This window comes from Ciconia boyciana, chromosome 1 (assembly GCF_034638445.1).
Source record: "Ciconia boyciana chromosome 1, ASM3463844v1, whole genome shotgun sequence".
NCBI lineage: Eukaryota > Metazoa > Chordata > Aves > Ciconiiformes > Ciconiidae > Ciconia > Ciconia boyciana.
Genome location: NC_132934.1, coordinates 53277268 through 53293982, shown reverse-complemented (window position 1 = coordinate 53293982; position 16715 = coordinate 53277268). Strand labels below are relative to the sequence as shown.

The 16715-nt window shown below is 40.8% G+C and overlaps 1 protein-coding gene across 7 annotated transcripts in view; it reads left to right on the top strand.

Moving 5' to 3' along the window:
- The window catches only part of ANKS1B (ankyrin repeat and sterile alpha motif domain containing 1B), a 448570-nt gene that overhangs the window by 391417 nt on the left and 40438 nt on the right, over positions 1-16715 (top strand). For all 7 annotated transcript variants that reach the window (XM_072866003.1, XM_072865996.1, XM_072866022.1 and 4 more), the window contains 2 exons: positions 3739-3846; positions 9204-9383. In XM_072866003.1, coding sequence (XP_072722104.1) covers positions 3739-3846; positions 9204-9383 — 288 coding nt within the window. The remainder of the gene's footprint in view (positions 1-3738; positions 3847-9203; positions 9384-16715) is intronic.

Sequence of the window (16715 nt, the reverse complement as noted above, 5' to 3'; positions counted from 1 at the left end):
GTTGTGTTTTAGGATTAGCACTGTGAGGTGGCGTTGTGGCAGGAAAGTGGTAATAATCAATGTATTCTTCACCTGCAATTCCAGATAGCCTAGAGTTTATTCCAATATGACCAGCAGTAAAATGGTTAATAAAATTGAATTTAGCTAGCGTTTTGGGCTGTTTACTTGCAGAAATAGGAAGATCACACCTTGTTGGCTTTTATTTACCATTTTTTCTTCTTAAATTCTGAAGTGTCTGATGCCACCGCTAGAGAATTACTAGTACGATTCTGAACACTCTCTGGTTTTCTAATTTGTAGCTAGTTCCTAGTGTCTGATTGCCACTCCATGTTTAGCCCAGACCGCTTGCACTATTATGGTACTGATTTTACCCCATACAGTAACTTTTCAAATTATTCCAAAAGAAAGGGAATTGATGTCTTGAATTTCAGTAATCTTTATAATACCCATTTAAAAAAATGTAGAATAATTATAAAAATACAATGGTGGGTCATATTATTCAGTCAGAAGAAAAGATCAAGCAGAAAAATGTTGTAGAAATAATGCTCGGTTTTAGATGGAATAACTTGTTAATTCCAGCATCTGCACATATGCAGTCATCAGGGAGTTATTGGGCTACATGCGTTTGTTTTTTAAAACATCTGTCAACTAAGTCAAAAATCTAAGTGCAAAATGTTTCATTGGTTACATTTGTGGATTTATTATGTTTCCTAGTGGAATTTCATTTTGTATGTTAATCATTGGAGAATATGGAGGTAAAAATAGGATTAAATTTGTGTGCATGTATCATTTCTTTGGACAAATGACTTTCCCTGTTCTCCTTCAATTGTATTACAACATCAAATATAAGAAAATATATGAGAAGGAGTTGCATTATTTTTGTCTCGGGTATCCTACTGTCGGCGTGGAAAGAGGCATGTCATGCACATGCTTTTTTTTGTCCCAGTAACAAAAGAGCAGGTTGTGGAGGGCCTTAAGCTACTCTTAACGGCTTCGTGACATGTTGTAGCTGATTCCTGCAGCCACACTGCAAAGTTCGTTTCCTTGCCATATGTGAAGTAGGCTACAATCCATTTGACAAAATGCTTCACTGTGTAGCACTTAGGTGCATTGTACTGACTGTCCCTATAGTTCAGTGCTACTATGTTCACTCTTACCTGGTATATAGAAAATATTCACGGGCAACTAACTTGTGGGCTAAATAAGTGCAAGACTTTCAAAGGTTATTTGATACACAACATTAAGACATTTCTAAGATACTGCTTTAGGCAACTTTACCATTGCACACCATGACCTATATTTGTGATATTTGACATTTTTGATAAATACTGTCAAGGATAATCCATCACAGAACAAGTTTTCAGAATTTCAGGGTGTTTGTTAAACTCTCATAACTCGAATATAGAAGTGTTTCAGAAAACAGTATTTTATATTTGTTAGTTGAGTAACAGGTTTTCCGAGTAAGAAAATTACGAGGGAGTCCATTTCCAGAAGAATACAGCTGTCTTCAGTTAACAGAATATGTGCTCCACGCGAGACTGGGCTACATCTGCCTGTTGGCTGAGGACCGTATGTTCCTGTAGGTTGCATCTTTAAATCCCTACCACTTCAGATTTGGGGTGACCACCATTTTAATGGAAAAACAAAATGTGGAATAAGCTTAGCAGTGCTTATGGTGTTCAAAGGTCTGTATCGCTTTCAAATTGAGTGCAGTTGTTGAAATAATATAACCATTTAGACCCGTCTGCTGATCTCTTATGTGCGAAGTCCCTCAAGACTCGTGTCCTTTTCTCTCCTGTTGTTCAACAGCTCTATGAAGTCAAAGAGAATTGCTTTGTGTGGTTTGATATAGCTAATAAGGCAGTCAGAACGCTGAGGACCTTGAAACAACCCAAGAACTGTAGCTTGACTCAAAAATCTCTGGGTAAATGCTCTTGATGATGGGGAAGCATTATGAAAGAAGCAAGTTCACTGAAGTGCATTACCTGAGTAATGCTTAAAGCAGCTGTAGTTCATTCACATGTTTCATATAGTTAAATATGGAGATAAACTGTGCACCCTTCTGTTTAACATTCAATGTAAATTGAATACATAACCAAGTCTCCTGCATGCCTCCGGCATTTTTGTGTGTGCTGCGCTATCTCAGCTTCAATCGTGCTTCTCCGGATTTAGGCTAATAGGAGAGCACACAGCAGGCTTGTGGGACTCTGCAGCTTGGGTCTGCTGTTGAGCAGCAGGGTCTGCAACAACCCTGTAAGCTGCCGCTCAAAGGAAGGCCTCCATCTGTTTCACGTCATAGCCCATCATTTTGTAGATGCGGGCAAACAAGATGTTCTTGATGTTCAACAATATCAGATAGCACAGAGTTGTCCAGCAGAGGAAGCGTGGATGAATTCACGTGCCCATGGATAGGCAGGAGTTCACCCAACAGAATAATGATGTCGTGTTGCTGTACCATATCCTGAGATACTGGAGCTAAGAGATGTCGTAGGGGAGTTGCTGGGGTTTGAGTTTTGTTTGTTCTCATGAGTGGTAGCTCTTAGTGGTACTGCTTAAACTGAGGTAGTTGTTCACTTAAGAGGTAGCATTTTCAGTGTTTTTTTGGGGACTATTACTTTTTCTAGGTTGAGTGAGAAATTCCTCTCGACTGAAGGGTGTTGACACACGGTGGTCCTAAATATAGTGGGAAGTACTGTCTTCTGAGAGGGAATGGAGGCAAGTCTGGTGTATGAAACCATATACGCAGTCTGGAAGAGTTATGTGAGGACACTGCTGTGTGCAGAGCAGAGGCTTGCTTCTACAATTAGGGCTGCTTTACACTTGGAAGCCATTTTAGCCATTAAAGAATAGCAAAATATGTTTTTTTCCCACTGATGCTTAAGTTCCCAACTTGTTGCTTCTGCCCTCTCTGTTTTCCTGAGAGCAGTGGTGGTTTTGTGCGTGGCAGGGACACAGAGACATACAAGTGGGGAGTAGTTGCAGTAAATTTGGAACACCTTTTTGGCAGCGTTCTTGGAGTTTGGACAAGCACAAGGTATTTGAACCTATCCACTGATGGTCAGGTTTGTGTGCAACAGAGATTTTTTTCATTGCATCTGATAAAAGTAATAGACCTCCAGGACAAAGTTTGTCCATCCTGTGTTTCTTACGCAAGAACGATTCTACACGATAATGCAAACTGTACATGTTGTTTGGAGATTACCTGTGGAAGGCATGGTGAATAGATTTAAAAGTGATAGATTTATTCATTGTGTGGTTCCTTTTCTCCCATCTTGCCCTCTCTAAGCATTCACTGGCTGTTCCTCAGTCTCTTCCTCATCCCGCCCATTCCCACGAATCCCTTGAATCCTCATAATTTACTGTTTGCCTGCATCTCTACATTTCCTTCTCCAGTCTCCTCCTCCCCTTCCCTTGTTTTTGCTCCTGCTCTGCTGCCTTCTCTTCCCGTTTCATTTTCCTTTCCTTCTTACTCATTTTTGAGCCTATTTTTTTTTCAGTTTTCCACATCTATACCTGCTTTGGTTTCTTCCTTCATTTTACAGGGTTTTTCCTCTGCTTGATCTCGCTTCTCATTTCCTCTGCTGATTGTTTGCCTCGCACTGCTCTCTGTCTGCTTAGCCTGTGTAGTGGACTAACTTGTTAAAAGGTTTAAAGAGAAAATGGCTTCTCTCTGAATGGATCTTCATTTAATTATTGCAATGTGTTCTTTTTAACGAGGTATTTTTGTTACTATTTCAGGTCTTAAAAATTAGCTTGATTGGCCACCGGAAGCGCGTTCTGGCATCTTTGGGAGACAGACTTCACGAAGATCCTCCTCAGAAACCACCTCGGTCAATAACCCTCAGGGTGAGTCCCCATGAAAATCTGTTTGCGTTTCTCGAAAAGTCAGCAAGTGTTTCATAACATTCACATGAAAACAACGGCCGCTTTGAGTGGGATTCAACTTACCTCACTTGAGAAGTTTACAGTGTAGATGTCTTAGGCTGACCTGCTCAGTTGCACCTCCCCGTATAGCCAGCAGAGATAAATTGACATTTTTACTGGGTGATTCATCTGACCTGTTTCAGATGTCTACCTTAGGATGAGATAAGTAGTATCTTAGAAGTACCAGCTTATCTTCTTTGCTCAAGAAACTAGCTCAGGACCAGGTGTGTACAAGCTGCTCGTCTACATTTGCCCACAGGAATCCCAGTCCAGGCAATCGATATTGTGGAAGGAGAGTTACCATTTTCCTTTCATGTTTTCAAATGCTTGCACTCACTTTTCAGACATATGCTTTGTGCTTTCTTTAAAGAGAGCCTCTTGAAATTGTTGAGATACAAATGCCATTAAGATGTTTCTGTGTATCAAAAGTTTCATCATGTTTTTAATTTTCATTTGTGTTCCTTCTTTCAGAAACCTTGTTGCAATGTCCCTGGGGTTTTTCCACACTTGGTCAGATTTAATCTCCTCTCATTACACCACCTTCACTCGGTTTCTCTAATCCAATGCCTTTGCTTCCTTGCTGTCTGTTACCCTTATCGAGTTGTAGTCTGATGACCCATTCCTACTGTGTTCTCTCCAAGGGAGATTATATCAACACTTTTTATTTTGATATTTTAGGTCACACCTTTTGCATTTGATTGGATCTGATTATTTTCATGGGGCTGCATTTCTGACTGGAACCTCATTTGGGACTAAATTTCCAAATGTCAGAGAGTGTCTCTGCTCCCAAGTTAAATTTCCTGGTGTAAAGAGAAATAAAAAAAGACAGAATGAGGGCTTATTTTTACATACACTAACAATTTCTGTGACCAGCCTGTTTTCACCCTGCTTATGCTCAGATGCCACATACAGACATTTTAGATCCCCCCCCCCCCCCGCCCCGATTCAACCTATTCCTAATGCTGTATTGAAAAAGGTCTCACAAGTCTCTAACGTCCTGCTCTAAGGCACATTGCACAAACACGTCAATATTTTTCTTGTATTTTATTTTTTATGTATTATGCAAATGATTCCTGGCAGGTGTTAAAACACTCCCAGAAAAGAGGAATCATTTGAAAGTTGCACATTTTTGCTCAATACTTTCAGTGCTCTGGACTGGGGAATTAGTTCCTCTTCAGCAGGTGGGAAAGTTTCCACAGCCCATGTCATTGGTTAGGGCTGTATATTCTCAGTTAATAGTGAAGAGAAAACTGGATATCCTCCATCTGTAGTCAAAATCATAAAAAGTAGTCTGCTGCTCCACAGCTAGAGCTACTGATGCAGGCAAGTGCTAAATGTCATTCATCACCTTGTGGTATTGGAGTCTTCACAGAGAATCCTAAAGAGGAGGACGTGAGTTTGGATTAAAGTTTTCTTTCCCATCAACTGCTACTGTGCCATTTCACACAAAATGAGGACATAGTATTTAGTCTGTAGTTTGCAATAATTTTTAGCTTGAAAATTGGTTTAAATAAACTGCTGCTACTAGAAGATCAATTTATGTAGAATCATGGAATGGTTTGGGTTGGAAGGGACCTTAACGATCATCTAGTTCCAACCCCCCTGCCATGAGCAGAGGTACCTTCCACTAGATCAGGTTGCTCTAAATCAGTAGAAAAGATAGTTTGTTGTTTAAAGAGTCTACTTTTAAGGTCCCAAGGTCAACTTAAGCATGGCTAACACTTTATCTTTTTCGACTCTTTCTGTATTAGCTTTTAAAATATTTCAAAGGAAGAAATGGTTAAATATTGAGGAAAGGCAACAAACGTTAAAAATATCCACAAAATATGTTATTCCCACAATAGCTGTGTACTAAGGAAAAGTTATTTTGATTTCAAAGTCATATAGTCGAAAGTCAGACAATGCTGGATCTCAGGTTACCTATACAATCTTGCTTTCCTTCCTTGAGTGCATTATAATCTTTAATTACAGGACCAGTTTCTGTGTTATTTGTGGAACCCCATCCTCACCCAGTCAGCACTGGAGGCTGGAATTTAAACTGAAGGAACAACGATTTAGGCTGAAAATTTGGAGAAGCAGCATTACAATAGTAATGATAGTTTAACACAAGAATTAATTCACTAGGGAGAATTCCTGTTTTTAGGAAATAGTTAGACAAACATCTGTGGGGCATGAGGTTCTCCTAGGCAGCCTGGGGCAGGATCTCTTAAGCTCCCTTCCAGCCCTGACCGGTGTGGTTCTAGCTTTATATGACCAGCAGGATTGAGAGGTGGGGATGCAGCAGATTTCGATAGTGAAATACATGACCAGGCATCACTGCAGGGCATGTATCCATGCATTCACAACAGGGTGGAAACATGATATGAATACCTGGTGACTAACAGTAGCACAGTACTGAGGACATGATAGCACCTGCATGGGCATCCATGCCTGGTCTGCAGATTTGTTAAGGAGGTGAGAAAGTGGGTATGGAGTGAGGAGGAGGAATGAAGGAAGAATGGGAGAGAGACTCACGATTAAAGGAATAGCTGTAGCTATGAAAATACAGATTTACACCTGCTTTTGCCACAAAACCCTTGGATAGCACTTGGTAAGTTATTTAGATAATTGCCTCATAAACAGTCACTAATTGTATGTTACCGACATTCTGCATATTTGACTGGAGTCTGGAGTCTGATTTATACAAGTGCTGAGCACACAGCACTGCAAATTAGATCAATAGAAGTGGAGTTTTGAATACAAGCACTTGGAAAATCAAGCAATAGATACTGTAATTGGGCATCCAAAGTGACTGATATTTCTTAACCTTTCTCTGTGTGTCTCAGGTCCCCCACACTAAACTGGTGATTATAAAATGCCAGAAGTCACAGGGTGTGGTGAAAATAAATTGATTGACATTTGTAAAGCACTTAAGAGCATCATGAAAATGGCAATATTAGTCATCCTATCTTCAGAGCAGGATTTGAATAGAGTTTAGGGAAGGGGTTTGAGGCCACAAAACGAGGTGAGAATAAAATACTGACTACACGATAACTAATGATAACACAGTGCTGAGTATATGACAACATGCTGCACAGTTGAGGATCCATCTGTGCTGTGAAGGACGACTTTGAGAAAATAGCATAAAATCATACAATTACATACTGTTCCATAATGCAGAGGCACCGTAATGCTTTTATTTCTTGACTTTGTAATTCCTGTCTGTATTGCCTTGCCAGCAATCTTCCAATATAGATCTCTGAGTGAATTTCCTCTTTATGTGCAGTTTGATAAAATATGAAAAGCTCGATGAGAGCTGAAATCTGTGTGTCCATTGCACAGTCATCTGTCACTTTGATGTGCTAATGGCCCTATCAGTCTACTAACAGTGGGTGAATTGTGATTCGGAGCAGAGAGAGGTTGTCTGCCTGGCTAGAGCGGCAGGTAGAAGTCATTAGAAAGGATCTCGTTTGGTGCCCCTGTACTCAGGTTATTTTCAGGGCAGAAGCGTGTGCACCATCTAGTCAGAGTTGGGGCCCATGGACGGTAGGTTTTAGAGATTATGCCTCACCAAACCTTCTGAGCATGTGCAGACTACAGCTTTTCAGAAGCTTTTAACTGGGCCAAATGTAGGTGGATTTTTGTGAAGGAGGGAAAAAGACTATTCCTAAGAGGAAAACACTCCTTTCTTTGCCCTGGGAAATGTCAAGTGCTTGTCTCAGATCATAGGAAAGCTAGAGAATTAAAAAAAAAAAAAAATCCCAGTTAATTAAAAGTTGCTAAACAACTATATATCCCTGATTTTAGTCAACCAACATGAAAAATACTAATCCGTTACTGTGATTGCAAGGAATAATGTCACATAGACTCCTACGCTTCAAATATTAACATCAGACGTTACTATCACTTGAACGCATACAGAGAATTGCAACTTTCCTTTCCATTTGGAAGAGATTACAGCTCTCTGATTTCTTACACCAGATCTTGTTTCTTAACAGCATGGAGTAAAGTACCTTGATGCTTTTCAGAATTAGGTTTGCTTCAAGGTAGTCATGCATGAAATATCCACTTTAATTCTTTCTTTAAATAAAAAGGCAGGTTTTTTTACCCTCCGTGCATGCTGGAGCAGGTCTTTGCTTCCTCTAGTATCTTCAGGTCCCTTCTTGTTGTCCAGTATTGAAATATAGTATTACAGCAATAGGTATTTTAGACAAGGTCTGCACTGTGCAAACATGCTCCTGGGTATGCTCTGCCTCCAAAGAACTTACTATCAGAGAAATCTCTAGTGTCAGATAAATTGAGCCCAGTAGCCTACATCATGAGAGAGGAACATGTTTCCCCGTCCAGTTGCTATGCTGGTGTTTTACAGTCCCCACTGGGGCGGTGTGTGTGCAGACTGGCTGGCCAGCACGCTGTAGCTCTGCTCCTGCTGATTGCAGCCTCCAAGACAGTGTTGAACGGTGGAGCTGGGCACCAATGTTTGTAATTGGTGTTTGAACAAGCGATGTGATGCGCATGAGAATAGGTGTTTCCAAACATACATAGGGTGGCTGTCTGTGAGCGGTGCGGTGGCAGATCCTGGTAAAATGTATGATCAGGAGGACATGTTTAGCCGTTTATTAGATAGAGTTCATGTATCAATTCGCTGTGGTATTTGCACAGTGACTGATGCAAGGTCACAGTTCAGCACAGATTACGAGAAAAGCCTGGTAAAATATTTGTACTCTGATGCTTTCATGCATTCTACGAATTGTGATTTAGCCTGTTTCTGATATCCAGTACTTCAAGTTAAACGGATGTTCTTCAAGACCTATAAAAATTGCAAAGTCTCTGTATTTTGTAAATGTTGGTGCATTTCTTTTTTCCAGCAAGAGATGTTGCTAGAGTTCAAATCACTTTCAAATCACTTTCACTGCTCAGAGTGGCTGCTCAGAAGTGGTGAGAATGTATTTCATCTTACAAATAGCTAGTCCTAAATCATGGCTTTATTTGGGCCTTAACAACAAGTAACTCACTGCTTTATCTCTCTAGCAGTCCTAGAAGGGAGTATATATTACACAAGGAGGTTTTGGAGAGGGAATTTGCCACTAGTTCATGTAAATAGTGAAAAATGTTTTCTTTCCACATGGGCTCTGCACCTTAGGCAGCAAATCTCAAAAGTTCATCCACAGTAACCTCTACTTCAGGAATTGTTCCTTAATTTTTTTAGTATGAATAATTCAAATACGCTTTTAAATACGTGGTTTGAAGTCAGCAATATGCTGTTGTTCTTATGCTGCATTTTTCTGCTCTCTGTCCAGGAACCCAGCGGTAACCACACTCCTCCTCAGTTGTCTCCATCACTTAGCCAAAGCACTTTCACTACCGGTGGCTCCCTGGACGTTCCCCACATTATCATGCAGGGCGATGCAAGGAGAAGAAGAAATGAAAACTATTTTGATGATATTCCCCGGTCAAAGCTGGAGAGGCAGATGGCACAGGTAGGATTAAAACGATGCCATTAAAAGGCTGGGCCTTGCTGCAGTTGGTTACAGAACTAATCCTAACCATAGCTGTGGGTCATATATGAAGGCTGAATTGTAAACTACAAAGACTGACAATTTTTCGAAGCTGTCTGTTCCAGTTCTCTATGTTTCAAATAGTGTAAGTTGATGTGCGGTTTCTCCTGAGAGGTAGAGTTTTGGGGGCGTTTAGGTGCCTGGAGGCTGAGATGAAGGTGCCTCCTGCACACCAGAGCATGCAGACTCCCACCAGCACTGACTCTGCCTCTTTTTTCTGTGAGAAGGTGCAGATTCCTCAATTTCTGAGCAACTTAGATAAAAATAAGCTGACATCAGTTCACTGCCAGAAACTCAGAGGACTTAGGGGGTGGTGATTGCTGCATTTATTAATGGAGAGGGTCAGCATTCTGCTAAACTTTGTGATCTGGGGATAGATCTTGAGTGTTTTAAGAAAAGATTTAACTGTGCAACAACTCATTTGAGCAACAGCGCTAGACTCAACTGGATGTTAAATCAAACTGTTCATGAAAGAAAGCCTTAGCCTCCATCTCTAAATTTTTTCACCCAACCACAGTAAGAGTACTGATAATTTTAAATCAAGCATACGTTGACCAGAATGATGTCTTGTACCATTCTAAAGGGCAGTAAAATTAAGCTTGGACAGCCTGTTGGCGAAAATGCTTTAGGATGAACTCAGCTGTTTTTTGGTGGTACATATGGTGAAAGACAACCAGGTCTTAAACCATGCAGTGCTTTGCAGCGCATGTTGGAAATAGGGCTTTGATTTGCCATCAGAAGCAGATGGGCAGCCAGTGCGGTTCCTGGAGCGACTCACTCCACGAAGGAGCAGGTTGCTGCATGCTGCCCTGCATGAGGCTTCCCAACAGTTGTCTGCCTGCCACAGTCCAAAATAGAGCCTCTATCCAAAATTCAGCCTCAAAATGGAAACAGCTATGCAAATAACTGTGTTATGGTTAACATAATGAACAAAAGGCTGCAGTCTCTCAGGTAATTGCATGAACAAGAAGAAGTAATTAAATAAACAAGCAAAACAAGGTGCTGCCGTTACCTGGGAACACAGAAACAAATTGAATTCCATTTGTTCAGAGGACATTTCTAGGGAAGTGAAATTGCATTTGGTTGGGTGGGGCTGTTTCTTTGCCTTTTTTAATCTCCTAATTTTCTGCTGTATAATCTTACTGTACAGAATTAAGGGGAAAGTTGCCTAGAGAACGAGCTTGTTTTCAAACCAAAGTCTGCTGGGCTTTTGCAGCAAGAACAAGGTTGAGCTGAAGTCCAGCAAGGAAAAGCCCAGTTCTTAACACCAAAATATTTCTTTGAAGGTCATGGAATTTAGGTGTTTGAGCATGAAATACACGCTTGCTCATGGCTGAGTAGACTGGCTTATCTACTTAGTTCCTTTTATCACTTGGTTCACAAATCCCTATTCTCACTTCCTCTTTTAGTCACTAATATTGAAGAAAAAAAAAAAAACAGAACAACCCAAAAAACCATACTAGCAATTCTTCCTGTCTCCTTTTCACTCTTCTTTTCCTGTTTGAAGTCCTGATATTCCCAAGAGGTATGACACACTCTCATATATGGTACCTGGAGATTTTCTTTGGGGTGTTAAAAATTGCTTTTCCAGAAGGACTGTGATATGTTGCATATCCAAAGAGAAAACTGAGCAGTTAGTACTTACACCACTCCAAACCACTTTAAAACCAATTAAGTGCTGGGATTCTTTTTGTGGGAGTGTGTACCCACTGAATGAATGACTTCAGTGCCTTCTCTCTAACTTTCACCATTGAATATAGCAATCATCCTTTGGGACTCCAAAGGGGAAAATGGATTCAGATGAAATCCATAAAACAGTGTTTTGTGTTAGTCCCTGAACTCCAATCTATTTGGAGTCTTTCTCAGCTCTGCCCCCAAATTCTGCACTCCTGATGTATGTAAAATTCCCTTTGACTTTAACGGGAAAGTCAATGACTCCCTCTGGTGATCATTCTCACTAAATTGGACTCACCCCATTAAGAGGCTAATCAGGGATTTCTTCAACCATTCTAGCCCAAAAATAGATTTTTAAATTTATTTTTTGCAATATGTGCTTTGCTGAAATGAACTATATTTCCTTCAGTCTTTTCCCCCAAAGCCCCTTTGAAATTAAAGGTAAAATAATTGTTTCTGGAAAATAAAGGAGATCCAACTGATTCTTAACATGAGCTTTCTGCTCCATGGTTTTTTTTTATCTAGCAACTTCGTCCTTGCAGTTTGCACGTTCCTTTGGCTTATGTCAGATCAACAACAAGTTCTGAGCTGATACCAGTCCAGCTTTCCAGCTAGAACACTTCTCACAAACAGAATGATCTAGACGGATTACTGGAATTGCTTTGAGGATATTCTTTGTCTTAACCCTTTGTTTGCTAGGCTGTTTGCATGCTGCTGTATGAATCTGCATGTTTACTGGATGCTATAGTAGACAGATGTGCATAAAGTCATCTTTGATGCTGTGATTTTTTGAAAGGGTTTTAGGTGTGTTCCTGGCAATGAGATTAATGGGTATTTTTCTGGCCTTGAAGAGGGAGGCCAACACGGTATTGAGAGCTTATTCATGGTATTGCATTCATGAACTTCATTTTATTTCAGAAATGTTAGGATAAGACTATTTTGAGCCTCAATTTAAAAATCTAAAATCTGAAGATATTTTGAGAAAATGGTGAGATCTGATGTTTCCATCTTTACTATGGTCTGTGTTTTCACTAAACTTTTACATGGGAGTCATCGAGCATGTTGGTCTTTGCATCAGATATCAACCAGTGTTTGTTAAAACAACGAGCACATCAGTTTAAATCTGTTTTCCTTTGATCTGCTAAATGGGTTTAAACAATTCTCTAAACCATAATCAAATGTGCTTGTAAGTAATACAACACTTTGTTTCTTGGAGGAAGCACTGATTTAAATTTACTTAATGTGGGTGGTTTTGTCTCAAGGCCAGTGTGTACCTTCATTCACCGTTCCCTAGCAGACTGTTTGCGACCTAAGAGGGGAAAATCCTAATATAAACAATGAGTCTAACCAATTTAGATTCCTCACTGGAATAGGTTTGGCCATCCAGTTCTCCAGTTGGTCATCCAACTTTGAAAGTCTTTGACATCTGGTTGGATAAATTACAACTGCCAAAAAGGTAATACAGAAGGTTGTGAGATGGTTTGTTTTCCAAAAAAAAAGGGAAAAAAAAACCCAGAAAGGATTGAGTAGTCTGAGTCATCTTTGACTGTGGATGTTGAATTCTGAGCCTGCAACATGTAGATTAATATGATCAAATTAACGTAGTTTAAAATAGCTCAAGTTGTTCTTAAGATTGTCTAAACCTTTAAAATACAACTGAAATCATACAGGCAAAGCCCAAGGACTTTGGAACCAAAATCAATAGGAGTCCCATTGAAGGGATTGGGCTCTTCCTTCACCCCTGAAATCATGGGGGGAGCAGCGGAAATATATATTTGCAGGGAAGAGCTTTGGAAGTTAAAAGGAAGCATAGCTAAGTTCATTAAAATACACCAATTAAAATGTCAGGTCTTTAGGATTTGTAATTCTCCAGGCAGCAGAGAAGCTTTAGGTACTAGCTGCAAGCATATCCCAGACTGCCAGCCCCAAGGCTGTTGCTGTTTATTGCTCCAGCCAGTGACATGCAGTGCTTTTAGCCACCATGGTCCACAAGACCTCTCGCCGTGGGGTTCAGAGGACTGCACCCTGCCCCAAGCCGGGAGCAAGGGCCGAAAGCATCCTCCCCGCGGCAGGTGGGCAGGGAGGTGCGGGGAGCACCCCTGCCCACACCGCTCCATGCAGAAGCAGAGCCAGGTCGGGCATCACCCCGATGCTGACGCACGCTCTCCCCACAGGGCTGAACCTGCAGTGCCCCCCAAGATGGGAGAGGTCTGTCATTTCGGGAGGCGGTAGGCAGGCGCATCTTTAGGGCTCTGGGGAAAGCTCCGGGCTGTGTCTGCCTCCGGGAGAAAAAACTGGTAATGAGTCAGAGTAAGCTTTCTGGTAGGATAAACCTAGTCATGGCCCATATGGGGGGCACCCCAGTGGGCTGTGATGGAAGGAAGAGAATCCTTTAAGATCTCAGAGAGTTGGAAAAATTATTCACAAAGGCTGGCAGAAGTTCTTTCCCAGAGATGCTGAACGCCAACTTAATTTTGAAAGCCTTTCTGAGTTCTTTGGTCCCATGGTCTGAGGGCTCTTACTATTTTTTTTTCCTAAAACACAAGATAACTTAAATGTAAGGTCATTGTAATGACTGGTAAGCTTGAAGTAAAGCGACCCTGATTGTTGGGATTCTGCCATGTAACATTATTTTGTGAGATATAATAATTCGTTGCAGGATTAGGATTGATATGCAGGAGACAGTCATTTAAATGGAGTTAGTACCAGAAATCCTTTATCTACAATAGAGGAAAAGTGTAATAAGAACAAGAAACAGAATTAGCAAAGGCATGTTTATAGGAAAATTGTGAAATAATTTTTCTGCTTTCTGAAATAATACCTTCAACTCAATACTATCTTCCAAATACTTCACAGATACTAATGCATTCATATTTCCAGTGCACTGGGGGACTATGTGGTTTAAAATCATGTTTTCCATTTTACAGCTAAGAAAACTGAGGTACAGGGGTGTTCAGGTTGGCTAAGATGACACTGAAAGTTTGAAGGACACTGAAAGGTTGAAGGAGACAAAAATAAAACTCTTGTCTCACAAGACCCACCTTTAGTTTTTTAAACTTTTAACCACAGTCTGACTTTTTTTTATTTGCTTGTTTCCTGTTTGTTTTCCTGTCTCCTTCTCTGCTTTGGGAGGATTTAAAGATTATGGTGAATGAAGGAAAATATGCCCAGGAGAATACTGGTGTGTAAGATAAGATTATCTAAGAAGCAATGAAGAATGGGTTTTATCAATGGTTGAAATTACTGGTGAAATAACAGAATTCTTTACTAGTAGATTTAAGAAGCAATAAATACAAAAATAGGGTTGTCTAGATTATTTCATTCTGTTGTTATTTCTAAGGTTTCTTACTTCCATTTTTTATAAGCATAAAATAGTGTATGATGTGAGGATGAAGAGACAGCCATTTTAAAGACAAGCATGTAAAATCAAAAGAAAATGCTCTAAGGTTCATATTTTTAGGTGCATTTTATTTTTAATATGGAAAGATGACTGAACCATGAAGACCTTCCATTTAACATCAGAAGAAAAATGCTTAACTGAATCTATTTTTATTGCATGGTATAGATGTTACTGACAGTTGTCTTTTTAATTCAGATAGGTATTAATGCCATAGAGGGCTGTATCTTGAACTGTAAATTTCAGCAAACTTTCATCTGTAAATCCCTTGAGTATTGTGTATTTAATGGACAAGTAAACTGATAAAGACATTATGAAAAATCTAAGTAATTTCTGTCTGAATAGAAAGATACAATTTTTTCAACAATGTTACAGAAGCTAGCACTTTAGAAATAAAGTCGTGGGATGTGGATCATACCTACATGCTGCTTCAGCATATGGAATTAAGGAAGCTGCTTCTATATTTGGTATTAATGATCCAAACTAAAGCCATAAATACTACACCAAGAAGGGGACAGATGTTCTTTCAAGATGGGGACAGATGTTCTTTATTAATTTACTGTTTTTCACACTCAGTCTTATGAGCTAGAAGCTCTGCATCGGAAAGATTGTATGAAAAATGGAGGAGGATTGTATGAAAAATGGAGAAGACGTAATTTCTACTGTCAAATAAACTATTCTTATTGAAAATCTGAATATTTCAGAGTCAAAGCTGAATTTTAATATCTAACACTTAAATTTTTGAGCTGCTGGAAAAAAGTTGTACTTAGAGTTTGGGGTCCTCTTCTGAAAAAGCCCACTTGTTTTGTTGTTGGTTTTTTTGGCTAAAATGTAGATACCTGTACCTCATGTTCAGGGACCAATGTCTCATAATCTTTATTGGTGGTCTTTGTCCAGAAGTTTATATCCTCTATGCAAGGCTAAAAGGCTGGGGTGCACTGGTAGGTGGCAGCACCAGCAGAAGGGGTGTTGTCAATCAGAAGAGGCTTGGCTCCTCAGCAGGCGTCGCAGGGCCAGAGCTGCGGCTGTAAAGCTGCACCTCCGGGAGCCGGGCAGGGCAGCCGTAGCCTTAGCAAACCACTGGGAAGACCTTCAGTCAGTCCTCCCCAGCAGGAACCCAGCTGCTGGGTTACTGGATCGAAATCAAATGACAACTGACTGCCTATCAGAGAAGATCACCATCACATGAAGGAGGGTGTTGGCTAGGTGAGAGAGAAGCACAGCTGTGTTATTAGCCTTTTCTTGTCGGAGGAAAATGTGCAAAATATGGCTCTGTGTGGAGGAAGAGGTGGAGGTGCACAGGACCTAGAGCATGGACCCTGGCGCAGGAGGTTGGCTTTCCTTCTCGCCCTGCTGCCGGCTGGAGGTGACAATCTTTGCAGGCCCGCTGTGGTCGTGGGCCAGTCGTCTCCCTTCCCAGGGTGTGCTGGCCGTGGTACGCATGTTCTTGTGAAACCTCACTGGGAGCTGCTGACAGGGTGCACTGACCTGGAGCGTGGCGTCGCCGCTCACGCCTGTCACCCACTGCCTGCCTGCAAGAAAGCCGTTCCAAGATGGCCAGTGATTTTCTGGAAATCTTCATGTAAAGTATTTTCAGGAGAAGCAAAAGAAATATACCAATGTGAAACGTATGTACTTACTCCAATAAGCAGTGTTATTTCTAGTTTCTGCTTCTCTAAAAGAAATACTATTTTGAAATTTCACTTTCTGTCTCTGAAGATCTTGTTTTCGAAGGAAGATCTGTGATTATTCCTGCCAGTAAGACAAGCTCTTCCCAGAGCTTTGGGATCATTCAGGGAAGCAACATCTATTGACATGGCACAACTGCTCTCCCGTGGTCCTAAAACATTTGGAGTGATGATTACAAAAGGGGCCAGACAGCCCCATTCATACGATTTTCATTTGTTTCTTTCAGCTGTTGCACCTTTAAAGATTGTTTGCCATGCCAAGAGTGATTTTTCTGGGATTTGATCCAAAATTCTCCTCATTTCTGGAGCTAGACTGAATTATAGTTAGCAAGTTAGATAACGTGCATCAGCTAGAGCGGCGTTTGCTGCTGTTGCTTTCCTTCCCTCCTGCGCCTCGCTGGGGCTGCAGCGCCAGGAGATGGGAGCGATTTCCCGAGACTCAGCCCTGCGGTGAGACACAGAGGGAGAGGTGGTGGGGGAATAAGCGCGGAGGTT